Source organism: Gracilinanus agilis, chromosome 1, assembly GCF_016433145.1.
Source record: "Gracilinanus agilis isolate LMUSP501 chromosome 1, AgileGrace, whole genome shotgun sequence".
NCBI classification, from domain to species: domain Eukaryota; kingdom Metazoa; phylum Chordata; class Mammalia; order Didelphimorphia; family Didelphidae; genus Gracilinanus; species Gracilinanus agilis.
Genome location: NC_058130.1, coordinates 148,181,217 through 148,202,971, shown reverse-complemented (window position 1 = coordinate 148,202,971; position 21,755 = coordinate 148,181,217). Strand labels below are relative to the sequence as shown.

Below are 21,755 nucleotides of genomic sequence, written 5' to 3'. Positions count from 1 at the left end.
TTAGTCTGATGTAATTATTAGAAGTTCTTCTTAGTATTGATTCATAATTTGCTTTCCTGTAACTTAGTGCTGTGCTTTGAAGTTAGGTCAAATATAGCTTATCCTTTTCATATCGATAGTCCTTCAAATAGAAGAAGAGCTATCCTGACTTCTCTCCTCTAGGCTAAATATCCTGATTTTTTTCCCCATCATTTTTCCAATGCCGTTGTTTCCAGACCCCTCATAATTCTGGTCATCCTTCACCAGACATGATTTAGTTTAATTACCATTCCTACCCCGCAAGAACTGGTACCCAGAACTGAACACAGTATTTCAGATATGATTTGATCGGGGCAGAATACAGTGGAATATCACCTCCATTGATCTGAGTACTAAATTTTTATTTGCATAGCCTAAGCTCCCATTACATTTTTCTGGCTGCCACATCACATTGTTGGCCCATGTCAAACTTCCAAGCAACCCAAATCTTCATGGCTTTTATATAAACTACTGTCTAGTTATGTCGCCCCATCACATACTTGTCAGGTTGCTTTTTTTTTCCTTATCTAAAATGCAGGACTTTGAGTTTCTCTCTACCAGATTTCATCTTGTTGGTTTCGGTCCAGCATTCCAACTTAAAGTCTTTTTAGATCTTGATTTTGTCATTCATCATAACAGACAAAAGGCAAAGCTCTCAGACTGTCAGCCTCTAGTCCACCCTACAAAGAACCTCTGAGATCTGATGAGGTGCTATGAGGGGTTTTAACCACCACTCCTCTGAGATGAACTGAATAAATGAATGAATGAAATAGTGTACTGTTACTGTACTGGTTTTGATTTTGCTAGTTCAGCACTCAAGGCTATTTATTTCCATTTCATTAATTTGAGTTGATTAAGGCAAGCTGCCCCTAGGTTTATTATCAGTGGTGCTTTGGATATGATCTTATGGTCTGTATAGGATGTGAGAAAGAAGAAACTAACCTGCTTTCTGCTAGAATATCTGCTTTCTATATAAAGATAGATGCCTTTATTAAAGCCATTAAGCATAGCCTAGCCATGTTAAGGAATCCTAAATAATCAGTCCTTCAATATAAACATACAAACATTTGAATAATTGGTTCAAATCTAAACTTTAACAGTTGGTGAATTCCTGCTTCTGCTCAAGTCACAATAATCAACATTCTAAAGTCTATCGAAGTTGTTTTTCTATGTAATGTTGTCATTATATAAATTGCCTTTCTAGTTCTGTTCACTTTGCTCTTTATCAGTTTAAAGAGTTTTCTACTTTCCTCTGAAACTGCCAATTTCATGATTTCTTGTGGCACAATAATATACCATCATATTCATATATCATAATCTCTTTTTTTAGCCATTCCCCAATAGAAAGCCTTCATCTTTGTTTCCAGTTTGGGACTGTAAAAAAAGAGCTGCTATAAATATTTTTGAATGTATTTGGATTCTTTTTTTTATTTAGAAGTGGTATCTTCTAGTGAAATAACTGAGTCAAAAAGTAAACCTAATTGAATAACTTTTGGGATATAGTTCCAAATTATTTTCCAAAATGGCTGGACTAATTCATAGCTCTACCAATATATACTAGTGTGTTTGCTTTTCCCATAGACCCTCAAAATTTGTTTTTTTTTTAACCCTTAACTTCTGTGTATTTGGTTCATAGGCAGAAGAGTGGTAAGGGTAGGCAATGGGGGTCAAGTGACTTGCTCAGGGTCACATAGCTGGGAAGTGTCTGAGGCCAGATTTGAACCTAGGACCTCCCATCTCTAGGCCTGACTCTCAATCCACTGAGCTACCCAGATGCCCCCCAAAATTTGTTGTTTTTCACCTTTGTCATCTTTGCCAGTCTGATGGGTGTAAGATGGAAACTTAAAGCTGCTTTAATTTGCATTTTTCTAATAATTAGTTGATTTAGAACATTTTTATATGGTGTGGATTATTTCCTTTGAAAACTACATTCTTTCACATCCTTTGATCATTTTTTCTATTGAGGAATGTCCCTCAATCTTATAAATTTGCATCAATTTCTAATATATTTTTGGATATGAGACTTTTATCAGAGAAACTTCTTGCAAAGATTTTTTCCCCAGTTACTTTTACCTTCTAATTTTACATTAACTTAAACTCTTGAAACTTATATAGTTAAAATTTTTCAATTTTATTTTATGTGATCCTGTCTGTTATTTGTTTAGTCATGAACTCTTTCGTTCTCCATAGTTTTGAGAGGCAATTTCTTCCTTGCTTCTCTACTTTGCTTAGGATGCGTCCTTTTATAGCTAGATAATGTATCTATTTGGAGTTTGCCTTAGTATATGATATGAAGTTTTGGACCAGATTTAATTTTTTTCCAGAATTTGAGACCAGATTTGAACCTAAGATCTATCTCCAATAATTTTCACTCATTGCTTTTAAGGCTGTTCTCTGTGGCTAGTCCAAACAAATCTAGTAACCTCCTACAATAATAGTTCTCAGATAATTGAAGATTTACCATGTTTTTGTACCTACCAGGTGCAGTGACTGGTAAGTCAATGAATAGAATTTGACCTCTTCCTAACTTTGTTCTGAGCAGCAAGACGAGTACACATATCAACAATTTTTGCTGTTACTAATTAACAGGATGTGAACTCTACCTAAGAAAGTGAAGCAATCTGTATGATAGCAACCATTATCTAAAACAAAGGCTCTTCGAGGTTTGGCACAGTTTCCAATGTGATTTATTCTTCCTGAGATGACCTTTTGGGGAGTCTCTAATGAAGAAAGGCAAAGCAAGAGTTAGTGTGGAAATGGTATATGTCTGTGTTGCCCCAGAAGGTGCTGAGATTAGATATTTTTGGTTCTATGGAAACAGAAACCTAAGTACAAAAGCAAAGTTTAAGATCCAAAAAGGTGTCTGCCACATAGAAGACAATGGAGTCAATAACAAGTTTGGGGATGATGAGGCATAGCTGTGTATTCAGATAGTCAATCAACATTAAAAAAAAAACTCTTACTTTCTGTCTTAGAATGGATACCTAGTATCAGTTCAAAGGCAGACAAGTGGTAGAGGCTAGGCAATTGGGATTAAATGACTTGCCCAGGGTCATATAGCTAGAAAGTATCTGAGACAAGATTTGGACCCAAGATCTTCTATCTCCAAGCTTGGTTCTCTATTCCCTGAGTCACCTCACTGCCCCTCAAAGAACATTTATTGTGTTTACTTGGTGCCAGGCACTGTGTTGAACTCTGGGAATGTAATTATATATATATATATATATATATATATATATATATATATATATATATATCTTCATATATATATATATATATGTGTGTGTGAGAGAGAAGGTACTAGCATGAAGAGGAACTAGAAAAGTCTTCCAGAAGAAGGTGGGATTTTAGGTGAGATTTGAAGGAAGTCAGGAGGCAGAGATGAGGAAGGAGGGAATTCCAGAAATGAGGGACAGCCTAGAGTGAGAAGATGCTGTTTTTCATTGTGAAGAACAGCAAGGAGACCAGTGTCACTGGATCAAAGAGTATGTGGAAGGGAGGCAGGTACACCTGACTGAAAAGGTAGGAATGAACCAATGTCCTCTTTGTCCTCTTATGGGTGTGGCATGGAAACTTAAAGCTGCTTTAATGATGAAGGACTTTAAAAGCCAAATAGAGTTTTATATTTGATCCTGGAGGTGATAGGGAGCCACTGGAGTTTATTGAGTATAAAGGTGACTTGTACTTTAGGATTTGACAGCTAAGTGGAGGATAGTATGAAGGAAAGAGAGATTTGAAGCAAGGAGACCAACCAGCAGGTGATTTTAGCAATCCAGATAGGAGATGATGGGGGCATACACCAGGGAGGTAGCATTGTTAGAGGAAAGAAGTGGACATTATAAAGGTAGAGCTGACAGGAACTTTGTAACAGATTATATATGGGGGCATATTTAGTTTTATCTTATGTGATCCTATCTGTTATTTGTTTCCCTCTCTGTAGATTTGAGAGGTAATTTCTTCCTTGCTTCCCTACTTTATTTAGGATGCATCCTTTTATAACTAGATAATGTATCCATTTGGACTTTACCTTGGTATATGACATGAAGTTTTGGTCCAAATTTAATTGTCTTGCAGAATGCTATTCAGATTCCTATAACTTTCACCCATTGGTTTTAAGGCTATCCCTCTGTGGCTAGCCCAAACACATCTAGTACCTCCTATAATGATAGTTCTCAGGTAGCTGGAGATTTACCATATATTTGCATGTATTGTCATTGTTCTTGTCCTTGTTCTTCTTGTTGCCCTTGTTGTTGCTGTTTTTGTTTTTTGTTGTTTTTGTTCTTATTGTTGTTCTTATAATATTTTGTTGTTGTTCTTGTGATATTTTGTTTTTGTTCTTTGTTGTTCTTGTTGTTCTTTTTATACTTTTTATTGTCCTTATTTTTCTTGTTGTTCTAACTGTTCTTCTCGTTCTTTTTGTTCTTGTTGTTCTCAGTGTTGTTCTTGTTATTGTCTTGTTTTTCTTGTTGCCCTTGTTTTTTTGTTGTTGTTTTTGTTATGATATTTTATTTTTGTTTTTGTTGTTATTCTTGTGATGTTTTGTTTTTGTTCTTGTTCTTCTTGTGATATTTTGAATAAGACACAATGCCTCCTAGACCTCAATTTCTGTATCTGCAAGATGAAGGGATTGGAATATATGATCTCTAAGGGCCCTTCTAGCTCTAATTATGCTGTGATTACATATATTTGAATATATTAAAGTGACTTCCATTTTGTCCCAGGTCAGAGTAGGGATGGACTGAGTATGAGAGGAATTTTATACTACTTGATCTGATTATCCTGCATATGAGTGTCTGTAGGGTTTGCATCCATAATAATGTAGGGCAGCTAGATGGCAGCTAGATAGAACACTGGGGTAGGAGACAGGAAGACTTGAGTTCAAAGGTGGTCTCAGACACTAGCTGTGTGACCCTGGGCAAGTCATTTAACCTCTGCTTGTTTTAATTTACTGGGGAAAGAAATAACAAGTCACTCCAGTATGCTTGCCAGAAAAACCCCATGAACAGTATGTAGTCCATGGGATTACAAAGAGATCAGACACAACTAAACAACAAACAATATGGGGGAAATTTCTTGGATACAAAGGAAATTCTCCAAAACTTGAGTGACTGGCAATAACCCAGGGAATGTGGTACTGCATAAAGAGTTTTAGATTTTGAATGAGAGGGCCTGAATTAAAATGCTCCTTAGGTTCCTCATCTGAAAAAAGAAATGAGACTTGATGACTAGAAGCCCTCCCATAGGATTTGAGATCCTATGATTATAAGGAATTATTGAGCTAAAGAGAGAAACCTTCTGGCCTGGTTGATCAGAAATGAAATGAGAAGTGAGTGGGGAGAAAAGGAAGCTTGGCTTATAGGTCTGTGGTTCTCATCTGTTGTTTTGTTTTTCCAGCTCAGCTGTGGAGAGCTCAGAATTCCCCCAATTCCAGGATCACTTAGAGATGTGACTGAGAGTTTTGTCTCTCAGGCTCACTCAGTACCTGTTTCTCATTCTCCTCTCCAATGCTAGAGAAAACCAGTCACAACCTTACCTGTGATTAAATCTTTCAGTTTCTCTTCCAGAGCCAACACTTGCACCTGAGCCCTTTAAAAAGAAAGATGTGGTCGAGATTTTGTCTCATAAGAAGGCCTATAATACATGTAAGTAGATGTGTGGGGATGGGGGTGGAAGGTGGGCAGCAAAGGCAAATGGGATAATTTGGGGGCTTCTCTTTCTGGGAAAATGAGGACATTAATACACAAGTTTTATGGGAATAGTGATCCAGATCAGAAAGGACTCCCATTTATTATTGGGGCTCTTAGATCCGTGAGCTCAGGTAAGAAGCTGAGAGGAGGGTAGGTTCTTCATTACTCCAGGAATTCACTGAAGTCACTTGTTTACCATTGCTGTGTATACCAAAGGCATTAAACATGTTGAAACTGTCAGAAATTCTGGGACAATATTCAGGAGTGCAATATTAATGTGAAGTTTTCTAAGTCAGTGTGCAACCAGTAGGGACCCTTATACAAAGGTTAGGGGCCATGTTTCTATCCAAGTTTGACACTACTGTTATAGATAGCCCAAGTGCAAAAAAATAGGTAAAACCACCCCAGGGCATTCATTTGGGGAAGAGGGTAATTTAGCCCAGGAGGAAGTGGTTGGTGTGAGACCAAGACAGATTACTCCTGTAAGTCTTTTGGTTTGGGATCCAACCTTTGTTTTCATTGGTAGAGGTAACTTCTAGTGAGGAAATTCCCTTTAATAATGGAGATGGGCATGGGGGCAGCTAGGTCACTCAGTGGATTGAGAATCATATTTAGAGATGGGAGATCTTCCATTCAAATCTGTCCTTGGATACTTCCTAGCTGTGTGACCCTGAGCAAATCACTTAACTCCCATTGCCTAGCCTTACCCCTCTTCTACCTTGGAACCAATGCACAATATTAATTCCAAGATGGAAGGTAAGGTAAGGATTTGGAGAGAGAGAGGAAGAAGGGGGGGAATAAGGGAGAGGAGGGTGAGGGGAGAGAGAGAGAGAGAGAGAGACACAGAGAGAGAGAAAGAAAGAGAGAGAGAGAGAGAGAGAGAGAGAGAGAGAGAGAGAGAGAGAGAGAGANAGAGAGAAAGAGAGAGAGAGAGAGAGAGAGAGAGAGAGAGAGAGAGAGAGAGAGAGAAGTTGAATGCAATTTCTAGAATCATAGAGAGAAGCTTAGCTTACTGGGAAGTTAGGATACTTGTCCAGGATCACACAGCCAGCCTGTGTCAAACCTGGGTCTTCCTGATTGTCACAGCTGCTCTTTGTCATTACCCCACAACCACTTCTCTGCCTCTGCCTCTAAATGAGTTACTATGGCTTCTGGTCTGGAGTCTGGGCAGAAAGCTGGCTGAGGCTATCACAGACTTTTGAAATTCCCAAGGGGCGACAGGATGGTGTGGAAAGTATATGGTGTCCAAAGTCAGAAGGAAGGGCTCCTTCTGGAGCTAAGTGACCTCAGACCCCTCAGGCCCTGCCCCTGGGCCCTCGGGCTCTCCTTTCTCTAATGGGTGAGTTGCCCTAGAGGTCACTTCTAGTAGTCTCTGATTTTCCTAAGCCAGAGTTGGATGTGAAACCCCAGATGTCTACAACGGTTAACAAGATAAAACTCTCTGGTGGACATTGAGGAGCATCCAGAGCTTTTGTAGGCCTGTCCTGAGACTGAATGGACCCACCAGCAGTGGCACAGGCTGATGGAGTAACCAGACAGGTCACTTTCCTCTCCCATCAGCTCTTCTGTGGCTTTTCCTTTCTCCCACACTGCCCAGCTATTCTCATTGCCCACCTGAAGCTGTCTCCGCCTGAGCTCCGCCAGATCCTCATGAACATGGAGAGTGAGAGACTGGAGCCCTCCCACCTCAAACAGCTCCTCTTATATGCTCCTGATGCTGAGGAAGAGAAGCGCTACCAGGGCTACAGGGACACCCCCAGCCAGCTGAGCGAGCCTGATCAGTTTGTTCTGCAGGTAACATGCTTGGGGAGCCCTGGGGGAATCACCTGGGGGAGTCTAGGTGAGCTCCCAGACCCTTCCTTCTTTGGGCACTATTTCTGGCAAAATGTTCCATTTTTAAAGAATCTCCCAGGGTGTAATTAGATGACTCAGTGGATTGAGAGTCAGGCCTAGAGAGGGGACGTTCTGAGTTCAAATGTGACCTCAGATACTTCCTAGCTGTGACTCTGGGCAAGTCATTTAACCTCCATTGCTCAGCCCTTAATACTCCTCTGCCTTGGAACCAATATACAGTATTGATTCTAAAATAGAAGATGAGAGTTTAAAAAATAAGTAAAAAACAATATAAAATATTGCTACCACCTCCCCTAAAGACCCAAATATAATCAATCAGTGGTAGAACCTGACCTAGAACTCAGGCCTCTCAAATTCTACTGTTCCACAGTAAAAGAAGGAAATAAAATTTTTTAAAGCACCCATTTGTGCTTATCCCTGAATCTGTTTTCTGATCTTTAAAATGAGAGGTAATGGATTCATTGTCATCTGAGGTCCAATTCTGTAGGGGTTTTTTTATTCAATCTTTGATTTCATTGATATTAGGGAATTCTGGGGAATGAAACTCCTCCTGCCAATGCAAAGAGACCACTACTTATTAATGTTTTCTCTTAGAAAACTTCCTAGGATATAACTTATAACAGACTATTTGTCACTTTTGGGATAGTGGGGGAAGGCAGGAAGAGAGAAAATTTGAATTAAAAAATGTCAGAAAACAATTGTAAGCAATTGTTTTTACATGTAACTGAAAAAATAAAAAGAATTTTTTTAAAGTAAAGAAAGTTGTCCACATCACTGAAAGGCTGGGATTTGCCAAGGTTCCTCTGGTCAGAGTATGTTAGAGATGGGACTGGAACTCAACTTGCTGAGTCTCTTAGCCTTATTAAGAATAGTAAAAATTATCATTATTAATCTAATACATTTATTCATTTCCAAAAAATGATCATTTTACTCAACTGTATAATATTCTGCTGAACATTAAAGGTAATGGAACAATTTGGAGAATTATCCTGGGGCCATTTCTATCTGAATGTCATCAAATATAAGACAAGAAGGAGGGCAATAGTAACGATAATAATAAAGGAAAGCATCCACTTAGATCCAGGCCTGCCTCTCTTTGGGTGACCTGACCAAGGAGAGATTAGTGGGGATGGTCCAGAAGACTGCTGGACTCATGGGAGCAGGTGAAAGGGTGATGGGGGGCGGGGTTAGTGAGGTGGGATGAGTGGGACTGGATAGAGTCACAGGGAATCTCACTCTTGCTGCAACCTGAGTGTCTCTCCTTTACACACATCTCCATTGTGCTTAGATGCTGTCTGTCCCAGAATATAAAACCCGGCTACGCAGCCTCTACTTCAAGACTACCCTGCAGGAGAAAACTGAGGAGATCAAAGGCAGCTATGAGTGTGTGCACCAGGCCTCCTTGGAGCTCAAGAATAGCAAGAAACTTGCCAAGATCTTAGAGGTCAGAACCACCTCCCTATCTTGGATCACTTCTTTCCATCCCAGCAGGCTGCTTGTCCCCACTAAAGATACAGAAGGGGAACTGCAACATCCAATTGGCTCTTTGGCTAGTACCAAGTCTCTTTCACTTGTTCCCCTCTACCTTCTTTTCCTCCCCTGCCTTCTTGTTTCTTCCTTTTCCCATTTTCCTTTCCTCTTCCCTTATTTTAGAACTCAAGTATACTTCAGGTTAGATGGGATCTTAGTCTACAAAACCTAGAATGTTAGAGCTGGAATGGATCTTGGAAACATAGAACATAGGCTGTCAGAGCTAGAGAGAGACCTGAGAATATAGGATATACAATGTCAGAACTGGAAAGGACCTTAGAAGACAAGAATGTCAGAACCAAAAGGACCCTTTCATTTTATGTGAATAAACTAGGGCTCAAGAAAAAAGGAAATGATTTATTGAAGATCACACAGAGAATTAGTGGGAAAACCTAGATTAGTTTTCAGGACTTCTGATTCCTAGATTTGTTTATCTTTTTAAATTAGATTTAATTTTTTAAAGATCAGAATTTTCTCCCTCCTATTTTCTTCAACCAACTTTCCCAAGTGGGAAAGCAAGAAGACAAATCCCCTACTACAAGCATGTATAGTTATATAAAATAAAATTTCTTATTGGTCATGTCCAAAAAAATTGTCTATGCATTCTGAGCCCATTACCTCTTTGTCAAGAGGTGGGCCACATGTCCCATCATGAGTCAGGCATTGTGATTGGTCATTGTGTGGATCAGCTCTCAAATTTTCTTTTTGTTCTTTTTAAAAATATGTGTTTGGTTTTAATCAGCTAAGATCTACCTTTTCTACCTCCCACCCCAGGTACCCCTGTACTAAAAACACAAGAAAAACAAATTTCATTACAAATATATATAGTCAATCAAAACAAATTTCCTATTAGACATGTCTGAAAAGATATTTGGCTCTTTCTATATTTTGAAAACTTCACTTCTCTATCAGGAGGTAGGTAGTATGTTTCATCATTAGTCTTCAAGAATCTTAGTTGGTCATTATACTGATAAGAGTTTAGTACAATAATATTGCATCACATTTATATACCATATCTTGTTTATCTATCTTCTAATTTATAGGCACTCCTTCATATTACTAATCTTTGATACCTTAAAAAGAGCTATAAATATTTTTGTACATCCTTAGAATTTACTTTGCTTAGAACTAATCCTTCCTTCATCTCCCCTCTCTCTAATTCCCTCTTTACCGCCTCTCCCCTTTCTCCACTATTTCAGTGTTGGGGGAAATTTTTTTCTTTAAATGCATGTGTGTTCTTCCTTCTTTCGATTAATTCAGATAAAAGCGAGCTTCAAGCAGCAGCCATTCCCCTCTCCCCACCATCTCTTCTTCCTTGTTGGTATAGGTGTCTACTTTGTATCCTAATCATATAAGATCATTTCTCCGAACCTTCATTTCCTTTCTGCCCTTCCTGCCCCACTCCAAGCGTATTTTTCTTCCCTTTTTTTTCCATTCTTCCCTTAAAATCATTGAGCACCACTTTAAGCCTTGTCTCACTTGACTCCCTCTGTGAACCCTGAGGGGACAGGAATCAGAAGGGATACATGTACCATCTTCCCATATTTCAATGAAGTTAGTTTATCCTTGCTTAATTTTTTATCATTGTTCATTCCTGTTTATCTTTTTATGTTTCTCCTCCCTCTTGTTTTTACAATTCAGAGTTTCTCCAAAGCTCTAGTCTTTTCATCAGGAATGCTTGGAAGCTTATTATTATTTCATTAAAGATCAAGTTTTTTCTTTTTTTTAAAAACCCTTAACTTCTGTGTATTGGTTCATAGGTAGAAGAATGGTAAGGGTGGGCAATGGGGGTCAAGTGACTTGCCCAGGGTCACACAGCTGGGAAGTGTCTGAGGCCGGATTTGAACCTAGGACCTCCCGTCTCTAGGCCTGACCCTCAATCCACTGAGCTACCCAGCTGTCCCCCAAGTTTTTTCCTCCTTTGGCACTGTACTCAGTTTTGCTGAGTAAGTTATTCTTGGCTCTAAGTCTATATCCTTTACCTTTTGGAACATCATATTCGAAGTTCTCCGACTCCTCAGTATTTTAATTTTTTTTTCTTTCTGACTGCTTATAGTATTTTTTCTTTGCCTTAGAAGCTCTGGATTTTGGCTAGCATGTTCTTGGGAGTTTTCATTTTGCAGTTTCTTTTAGGAGATAACTGGTAGATTCTACTTCCACTTAGATCTCTGGTTCTAAGAGATCTAGGCAGTTTTCTTTTATGATTTCTTGAAATATGGTATTTAGGCTTTTTTTTTGGTCATAGGGTTCAGAGAGGTTAATGGTTCTTAAATTTTTTCTCTTCTCTCTGTTTTCTAGTCAGTTGTTTTTGCTATGAGATACATTTCCTCCCATTTTTTGACCTTTTAATTTTAGTATTTTTTGTTGCCTCATGAAATCATTGGCTTCTGTTTGGTCCATTTGAATTTTCAGGAGTTTCTTGCTTGGGGTAAAATTTTAAAACTTTTGTGCCAAGTTGTTAATTCCTTTTGCATTTCTTTCTTTCATAGATCTCATTTCTTTTTCTTTTTTGTCTCAAGTATTCTCATTCCATCCATAAAAACATTTTGAAACTCTTGCTTCATCTCTTCTATGAATTCTAGTTGAGTTTGTGTCCAAGTTGAGTTTTTCTCTGAGGCATTGTGTATAAATATTTTATAGTCATTCTCTTCTGACAGGTGTCTTTGTTTGCCATTCTTCCAGCCTACTTTTTCATTTCACTTTACACATAGACTGCACTCTGAAGCATTTCTGGAGGGAAGGCTGATTCTATTGCTACTCTTTGGGGATATTGAATGTTGTGTTATTCCAGGATCTTAGAGACAAGCTGGAGACCTGTGAGCTTTCAGTATTCCCAAAGTGGATTGATCCAGGATAAAAATTTGGTTGCTGCCTCCCTGCTCTGAACTCTTCAAGTTCCTGACCTGGGTCTTGTCTGAAAAAGAGTAGAGGTCTGCTAGAATCTGCCCCTATCAACCAGATGGAAAGCTCTATTGGCTCAGAGTGGCAGAACTGTAGGGGAGCCCCTTTGGTCTGGGATGTCTATCTTGGTAATTCTTCTGTGGACTGGACTAGACTTTGAACATGAGACCTTTCTTTGTGCCTGAGGTCTGAGCTATACCCCTACTATTGCTGCTGGCTTCTAAATTTTCTCCTTTCTTGGGGATACTACCCAGGTCCCCCCTTCCTGGAACAACTTTTTGAACTCTTTTTCACTCCAGCCTGGAACTACAACCTGGGGCTGGATAGTGGGTAATAAAGCTGCCAGTTGGCATATTTTCCTGTCATAGTGCACTAGTATAGGGCTAGGAGTGGTTCAGAACAGGTCTGAGACCTCTTGCCCTAGTGCTTGTCTGTGGATGCTGGAATACTCCACAAGCAGTGTGTTCTTGGTCTGACCTATCCCTAGTGTCCTCAAACCTCCCTGACTCCGCTCCCTAGGCCCAGCTGGGATGGACAAAGGACTCACTGTGACTTTTTCTGGATTTCCCCCTCAGGATTTTGTCTGGTGCATATTCTAGTGTTAGGAAGAGCTCATCTGGAGGATCTAACTGGATTGCTTCCTATCACTCCTGTTGCCTTCTTGGAAGTACCCCACCCCAATACTGCCATTCCCTAGACTGTGACTTGCCACACAGGAAGGACCTCTTGGGCTACTTGTCTTGGCACTCTCAGCCATGATGGGTGGGGTCTTATCATCTCAGTTCCATTCCCACAGTATGTGCTTTGTGCCCACGGCTTACAGTCTCCAGGCTGCAATAGTAGGTTTCCTCCAAACTGGGAGAGACCAATATAATTTGTCTTGCCTAGGAAATTGGGCAAGGGCAGAGTGGGAGAGCCCTGGCACACCCTGCAAACTTCCCTGCCACAGACTAACTCCTAACTTTTTCCCCTTTTCAGTAGACCACAGTGTTTTATCCCCCTATCACATTTCTCTTTCTTTAGTCTTTCTTCATCTCTTTATTTCCCTTTTCTTCTCCTCATCACATCCCTGGTTAACTTCTACCAGTCTCTGCCTAGCCTCAGCAGGTAGATATCAGAGGTAAGTCCAATCCAAATTCAGGGACAGGGCAAGAAGAAGAGAACTATTATAGAGTTACTCTTCACTCCTCCAAAGAGCTGAGAGATTTCCAAAAGTGAATCAGCAGGGAGCTTTCCCCCTGGTCTGGTTCCTCCCCACAGAATGTCAGGGCTTAATATTGCAGAAAGTAAAAAATTATTCGCTGCTGCTTTGGATCTCTCTGCCTTCAAGACCAGCTGGGCTAGGATGGTCAGTGCCAAGGAAAACAGCTCCTGGCAGCAAAAGCAATGGGCACAAAGTTTAAAGAACATTTCTGGACAGTAACCCCAAGTATAAGGGAAAGATTTAACCTTAAAGGGAAAAATACTAAGAAAGTTCTGAGGGTGTCTTCAGCCTACGGACTCTGACTAGATCATTTTAAGGGTCCATAGCCCCAACCACATACACTGGGGGATCTGAGCTTTAGTCCTTCTATCTCTCCTTGATGTGTAGCCCAAGACAGTTCACTCCTTGGCATTGCCCAAGTATCCCATCCACCACAGAATCAAATATAAGTAAATGTGGGAAGTGAGCATAGACAGAGACAACCAAAAATCTTGCTGTCTAATATAAAGAAGGTAAAAATGAAGGAGGAACTGAAAGAACAATGAGCCAACTTCTTCTTTGCCTTCACAACTAGGAAAAGTGGGAGTTAAGTTTAACTGTTAGAATGGGGGGCAATGTGTGGGGATACCCTTCTTCTTTAAGGAAGAATGAGTTGAGTGAGACCTCATAAAGCAGTGGATGGTTTCTCTCTTGGCAGTTTGTACTTGCAATGGGCAACTATCTCAACAATGGACAGCCCAAGACCAACAAGACCACAGGCTTCAAGATCAACTTCTTAACTGAGGTAAGGAGGCCCAATAGCAGTGATGGTAAACCCTGCCCCCACCTTACCCCCAGACTGAGAGCCCTGCCCTGCCCCACCAGAGACGGAGTGCTGAGCCCCGCCCCCACCCCAGGTCCCTGCCTCCCCCTTACCCAAGATAGGGGAGGGAGGAAGTGCTCCCATTGGCTTCTGGACAGAGGGATGGGGGAGGTGAGGAATGTCCTTATGCATATGGAGAGGGTGCGGGGATCAGCTACACCCAGAGTCCCTGTGACTTTCTAGTAAGGAACTCTAGCTGGTGATAACAGGTGTGCCCACAGAGAGGGCTCTGCATGCCTTTTTCAGCACATGTGCCATAGGTTCACCACCACTGCCCTATAGGCTATCATATAACTAGACATCAAGGCCAGAGGTGATAAAGGTCTAGATTAGGATTGAGGTCTTGGGGAGCAACGATGGGAAGGCAGATGAGAGACATATTGTAGAAGAACTGCCATAATTTGATGTAAGAAATAGAGGGAAAGGAGTTGAAGTTAAATCTGAGTTTTGGAACCTAAGGGGCTAGAAGTATGAACAGCAATAATGGGAAATTTGGAGAAAGGATTAATTTTGAGGGATTAACGATGGGTTAACTCATACATATGTTAGTTTTCACTTGGCACTGATATATTTATGGGAAGGTACTCTGTGAGCAGTTATGGGTTAGAATCAGCAAGGCTTGAAGGTGGAAATTTGGAAACCGATATGTGAAGACTCAGAAAAAAGGTCAACAAAAAATTTAAAAAAAAAAACATGAGAGTATTAATTTTCCTGAAAATACTCCTTATATTTTCCACAAGGGGGGGGAGAAAAATTTTGGATTATTAATTTTTTAGAATGATAAATAAAATGTTTAAGGTATTTATATTTTGTTCCTTGACCTTTCCTCCTCAAAAATAAGTACTTGCAACTATGTATTAGGAAATTTTGAACATAAACCTGTCTATAACATTCAATCATTATAGTTCCTATTCACTAAGGACACAATGATAGCATATAAAAGCCTTCAGTGTGAAATGGGCAGGGGCCAAGGGGGATTCTACTATCATAAGAGAAAGAATATTTCAAGAATTCAGTGTCTTCTTTGCTTGTGGGTTTCTTCATCCTGATTTTCGAGCACAACATATTGGTGAATATATTACTGTCTTCCTAATGAGGTCCCAAAGGGACTGAAACTAGAGGGAGGTACTTGCAGGATCTATTTATTCCTCTAAAGATTATAAACAAGGAAGTAATTGCCCAACTTAGTCAAAAGACTCAGGACAGAGAAGAGTAAGAACAAATCTCAAGGGTTGAGAAACTGTTCCCTTCTGGCTCTATGACCAGGAAGTTTACAAAGGAGCAGAAAGTCCCTATTTGGTTGTTTTCCTTCATACTCAAAGAAGACCAGAATGATATCACTATGTCAGGGTCAATGTACAGTGTGTCTGACTGTGACTGAACAGACCAAGATGAGCTCAGAAGGTTCTACCACAAGTTGGGCCCATTTGGGAAGAAGAAGTCTCTAAATTTGCACATCTTGCCTTTCTTTTGAACTACTGTAATTCTGCTTTGCTTTTGGAGCACAGCACCTTCTTTGACATGGGCACACCTTGCAGGATGCTCCTGTGCCAGTGTTTCCCATGTTTCCCAATCAATTCCAAAGTTCTTCATATAGACCTTGTGAATGTCCTTGTGTTGCTTCTTCTGACCTCCACGTGAGCACTTGCCTTGTGAGAGTGTTCCATAGAATAATCTTTTAGGCAAATGTGTGTTTGGCATTTGAACAATGTGACCAGCCCACTGAGTTGAATTCTCTGCAGTGGAGTTGGCTTGGCAGTTCAGCTCTAGAAAGGATATCAATGTCCAATATCTTATCTCACCAGATGATCGTCAGAATCTTCCTAAGACAATTCAGATGGAAGAATTTAAATATATCTGAATGTAGACCTTCATCACCTCTACCACTGAATTCTGCAAGATACAGAATATTAAATCAAACTTCAATTGTGTCCTTGTATTTTCATTTTCATTATCTTTGTAAATCATGAAGCAAGAAGGGTGCCTGAATTTGGAGTCCGGAGGCAGGGTGCCAAACCTGGCTCTGCCATTGACTATAAGCTATTTTCCATCTCTGGACCTCAGTTGCCTTATTTGTAAATCAAGAGGGTTGAACTAGATAAGCTCTGATGATTGCTTTGAACCATAAATATTGTATTTTGCTTCTATATAAATTATATACTGCTTCTATATTAACTATATAAATTGCTTCTAATTGCATTTTATTATTTAGTAATATATTATTTAGTAATAACTAAAATCCTCTGCAAGTGATGCCTTGGTCAAAGTCACCTACTCGAATTAAACCTTGAAATCAGACAAGAGCCAAGGGCTATAAGACTGCGTACAGTTCATGCTAAGGAAATATTGTGTCAGGTTCCTTACAATGGGGCAAGGACTCAGTTGGGACAATCATATAGTTTATCAGTTCCTCTAGGCTCTGGAGCAGCCCTACCACAAATACCCAGTAATGTTCCATACTTAACCCTACATAGCATGGCGGAGAGGGCATTGGACCAAAGTCAAGAAATCTAGGACAAAGTCATATCTTGCCTAAGATTTGCTAATGTCAAAGAAAACTAATATTGATACTGCATTCCGTTAGAAGCAGTTTTGTTTACCATTAAGCTAGATCCAAGCATTTGTAGCCTAGAGAGAAAAATGCCCAAACTGGTATTGTCCTTCTCCGCCCACCTCTCATATCCTGGAACATCTCTCTACCCTAAGAAGATTTGAAGTGACATTTCTAGGACTCTTGAATCAGGGGAAAATAGTATGTTAAAATACACTTTGAAGGGACAGCTATGTGGTTCAGTGGATAAGGAGCCAGTCTGAAGTTGGGAGGATCTGGGTTCAAATTTGGTCTCATTTCCTAGCTGTGTGACCCTGGGCAAGTCACTTAACCCCAATTGCCTAGCCCTTACCTCTCTTCTGCCTTAGAACTGACACTTAGTATTGAATCTAAGATTGAAGTAAAGATTTTAAAAATAAAATACAGTTTGAGATGAACATTCCAGAACAGTAGGTACTACTTAATTTTCTTCTTCAAGGATGGCAAGGGACTTCTTCTAAATAATGGAAAGTCACTTGCCTTGGGTGGGTCACAAGCCAATTGCCTCAGGGCATGAAGAGGCAAAGCTTTAAGTAAGACCCAGAAATGTTTGTTTATACCCTTTCATCTATTTAAGAGGGCAGCCTCAGTTTTTGTTCTAGCCACTTTGCTAAAGAAAATATTATTTCTTAATATTTTCAGTTGAACTATTCTTGCCACGTTAGCTCTCTGACCTTAAGCAAGTCATTGGCTTACTTCTGTATCCTCCCCTGTAAAACAAAAAGGTTGGATTAGATTCCTATAAGTTTTCTTCTAGCTATAAATCTATGATTGTTTGGGGGGAGGGGGGGGAGGGAAATCCCACTTCAGACACTTACTAGCTGTGTGACCCTGGATAAATCACTAACCTCTCTGTGCTTTAAATCCTTCAAAATAAGGGGCCTGGAATCTATGACCCCTAAGAATCTCTCCAGTTCTCAATCAATGGAAGGAGAAATTGAGGAACTCCTGCCACTGGGCTGCTCCTCCTAGATCCATCCTGCCCCACGAGGTAGCCCCTGCTTTGCTGGTTTAATCAATGATACTCCCATTCCATTCTGTCTCTCAGAATCCCTTCAATTCCCTAACTACCTGCAGACCAGGGGCCCAGAAGTGCCCAGAAGTAATTCAATACTTCCCCAGAGCTGATCGCCATGAGTAGAGCTCCAGGGAAGTCTTCTTCTGGGAAGGCTCCGGCTTCCCAAGTCCCTTTTCCATTCTTTCCCTTCTCTGGCCATGCTGAGTTTCCCTTTGCATGTTACACTAAATCTGTGTATCTGACAGCGCAGGGTTTATGTGTAAACTATTCAATGGCCTGTTTTTCTTTTTTTTTTTCCTCTCAGCAAACTGTTAGGATCAAATTCTAGCTTATAATTACATTTCAACACTGTGACTCATGCTGAGGGAAAAAAAGGTCACGAGATTTTCAAATACTTTTGGATGCAGTGAATATTTCCAAATGAGGCTGCGTGGAGAGAAGTGAGGAACTCTTGAGTGAAAATTGAAGCATAATTTTCTCATTCTCTTTATTTTTTCTGTCTTTTTTGCCCTTGGCACACAGTTAATATAGAAATAGGTTTTACATGATTTCAGGCAAATGAATTGTGTGTGTGTATTTAATGAGTTAATTATACATATATGTATATATTCTGAAATATAATACATAGAATGTAATAATATATTATATATAATAGCAACATATTGTGTATAATAAATTTATATAAATATAATGGGTATCATATTACTTCAAAGGGTAATTAGATGGCACAATGGATAGAGTGCTGGGTCTGGAGTCAGGAAGACATCTTCCTAAGACACTAGTCGTGCATCCCTGGGCAAGTCACTTAAGTCTGTCTCAGTTTCCTCATCTGTAAAATGAACTGGAGAAGGAAATGGCAAACCATTCCAGTATCATTGCCAGAAAAGCCCAAATCGATCACAAGGAGTTGGACATGATTGAACAACAACAAAAACCTTATTTTATAATGTGAATTTTAAACTAGATAATGTCAAAGGTTCCTTCCTCCCAGCTTCAGTATCCTAAGCCCCTTCTCTGCTCTGGTAGTTTGCCTTCCAAGGTCCCTTTCAGCCCTGATATTGGTGTGTCCATCAAGAAGATACTCACTACTGAGCTTTCTTCTCCACTGCTAAGAGACTGAACTCAGCCTTGAAGATTAGATGCACGAGCTCTCAGAACTAGCCTGCATGCTACGTCATCACACCCGGGTCCTCTCTTGGATGTATTCTGCACCCTCTAACTCTAGAACGTCACTGGGCCTCACCAGGGACACCAGGGACTGCCTGAGACACTTGGGAGAAAATATAAGCTTCTGAATGTCTTTTCTGGAGGGATAGCAGTCCAGAGAGGAAGGAAGACCCAAACCCCAACAGTGATGTCAGTCTAAGGGAGTTGGAGCCCCACCTGGATATTCACTTCCTCATTTTTCCATACACTACATTGAATTTTAGCAAAGATTAGCTACAGTGGTAAAAATACAAAAGCTGCTTCTTTTAAAAAAAATCTTCCTTCCATCTTAGAATTAATACTAGATATTGGTTCAAAGGCAGAAGAGCATTAAGGGCTAGGCTGCTGGGGCTATGGGACTTGCCCAGGGTCACACAGCTAAGAAGTATCTGAGGTCCAGGGGCTCCCATCTCTAGCCCTGGCTTTCTATCCACTGAGTCACCTACCTGCCCCAATACACAAGCTTCTGAAGACCAAGCACATCTGGATTAAATATTTGTTCTTTTCCTGATTCAGACATGAACGGAGCCTCTAAAGTTCTTCTACAGTGCCAGATTCTACCTATTGTTCCTGGAACAATTGTTCCCTTCTAACTTTGGCATCCCATGGCCTCTCCATGGTCTGTGATCAACAGGCCCTTTCAGCTTTGATGTTCTGTATGTCCATCTAGCCTTCTACCATTCCATTCCAACAATGATTTTACAGCCTCTCTTTTCACATTTTTGCCATTTCTGTCCATTGCTCCTAGTTCTGGGGCCAAGCAGAACAAGTGTCAATCTTTCATGACAGCTGTTATACAGTATAAAGAACTTCATTATAGCTCACTCTCCATTTTCCTTATGGTCAGCAAGGTGGCACAGCGAAAAGAGTGCCAGGCATGAAGTCAGGAAGTCTCATCTTCCAGAGTTTCTTCTCCCAACACTTATTAGCTGTGTGACCCAGAGCAAGTCACTTATCCCTGTTTGCTTCAGTTTCCTCATCTGTAAAATGAGCTGGAGTAGGAAGTGGCAAGTCGTTCTAGTATCATTGCCTAGAAAACCCCAAATAAGGTCACAGAGCCAGACATGACTAAGAAGACAGTAAATAAAATAATAGTATTCCCCTTAATATCTTGAGCTTACTTCCCCTGAATATATTTCAGCCTATCAATATCATTTTTAAAATGGGATGCCCCAAACTAAACCTTATACTTCAAACAGGACTGATCAACAGCAAAATGGCCTTTTCTCTGGTTGAGGACATCCTGGCTTTTTTTAATGCAGTCATGGATTACATTAGTCTTTTTGCCTACCTTGTCTAGGAGTATGCTGGGGGATGTTTAACAACTAGCTCTTCAGGAGAAAAAAGTGTTCGCAGCATGTCTTATTAGCATCTTCTCCATTACTTTCTTAAGTCTCAACAATCAACAAAATAACAAATTGTAGCATTTGTTGATTTCTGAGATGTGTAAGATTAAAAATTAATATATAATAAATCCAAGTATATTTTATGAGATTTATTAACAATCACTTGAAGTAGCAATAGCCTGAGTAAAGAGCAGTTTCCCAGATTGAGAAAGCAGAGGAGAGAGAGGGTAGATTTACAGAAAATTTTATCTACAAAATGTAAACACGTAACTGGGGACAAAAGGAAAAGGATTCTGAGAAATGAAGTCCAAGGGCACAAAATTCTAATTACACAGATGTAAATACTCACACTGAAAATTTAACAATCAGCTTTTGTGAGCTGGTACTATCTGGCTCTAGCACACCCCTGTTATCATGCTCTTGACTCATGAGTATTCAATCTACTAAACTCACCAAAACTTTTTCATAGGAAGTGTTTAGCTATTTGTGTTTGTGTATTTGTGAGAATGGTTTTTAAAATCTCATATAGCACATAAAAGTTTTTTAAAATTTTAATTTAAATTTTTAATTTAAAAAATTTTTAAATTTAAAAATTTTTTTTAAATTTAATTTTAAAAACTCATATAGCACTTCTATCTATTCCTACTAAGTGATGATGTCTTAGGAGATAAAATCTATCATTTCATCTTTTCAAGATCCTTATGGATGCTTTCTACTGTTATCCAATATGTTCTAATAATATTCTTCCCAGACTTCTGTCATCTGCTGGGATGATAAACATGTCACCACTCTGGCTTCCCTGAGACTCTGGCTCTCCCCAGGCACCTTCCATGGGCTTAGGAGACCCTCTTGGTTCATATCCCTGGGTTGAGAGGCAAAAGCTGGGCAAAAGGTCCAGTGAAGCAGAGAGCCCGTATCTGGAAGCTAAAGAATACCTCAATACCTTTGAGGACAAAGAAGAAAGGTCAAAATTCCCTGCTTTGGAGCCTCCCTAATGTTATGCTTTCTAAAGACTGCCCATCACCAAGAAAAGATGATTTAGGAAAAGGAATGGCTACTGTATCTATGAGGAACAGGTCCCCCAGATCTCAAGTGAGGCAGCCCAAAGTTTCCATCTTTTCTATAGTTCCACTTTATTCATCGGTAAGGCCCAGGATAGTAATCACCTTTGTCACTTCCTTTATCTTTGGGAGCATAGAATTATCATTAAGGTTAAGTTCAAATGTTTCAGGGCACACCTTTTGGCAATGAAAGAGCTATTTCAGATATCAAGATAGTTGAAGACTCCTATCATTACTATATTATCTTGGTCCTGTATTTGTGATGTTTCCTGAATGCCTCATGCATTCCTCCAGCACAGGTGGTCTGTAGTATATACTTCATAACATATAATAATATTACACTTGGGTAATTCAGTGAATACAGTGTTGGGCTTAAGAGTCAGGAAAACTTGAGTTCTGCCTCAGATCTATGTTCTCTGTGGGACCCTGGACAAGGTACCTAACATTTCTCAGCCTCAATATCCTCATCTTCAAATTG

The 21,755-nt window shown here is 39.9% G+C and overlaps 1 protein-coding gene across 1 annotated transcript in view; it reads left to right on the top strand.

Moving 5' to 3' along the window:
* The window catches only part of LOC123248965 (Grid2 interacting protein), a 154,907-nt gene that overhangs the window by 121,454 nt on the left and 11,698 nt on the right, over positions 1-21,755 (top strand). The window contains exons 11-14 of the mRNA XM_044677897.1: positions 5,585-5,660; positions 7,303-7,499; positions 8,848-9,003; positions 13,892-13,978. Of these exons, the coding sequence (XP_044533832.1) occupies positions 5,585-5,660; positions 7,303-7,499; positions 8,848-9,003; positions 13,892-13,978 (516 nt within the window). The remainder of the gene's footprint in view (positions 1-5,584; positions 5,661-7,302; positions 7,500-8,847; positions 9,004-13,891; positions 13,979-21,755) is intronic.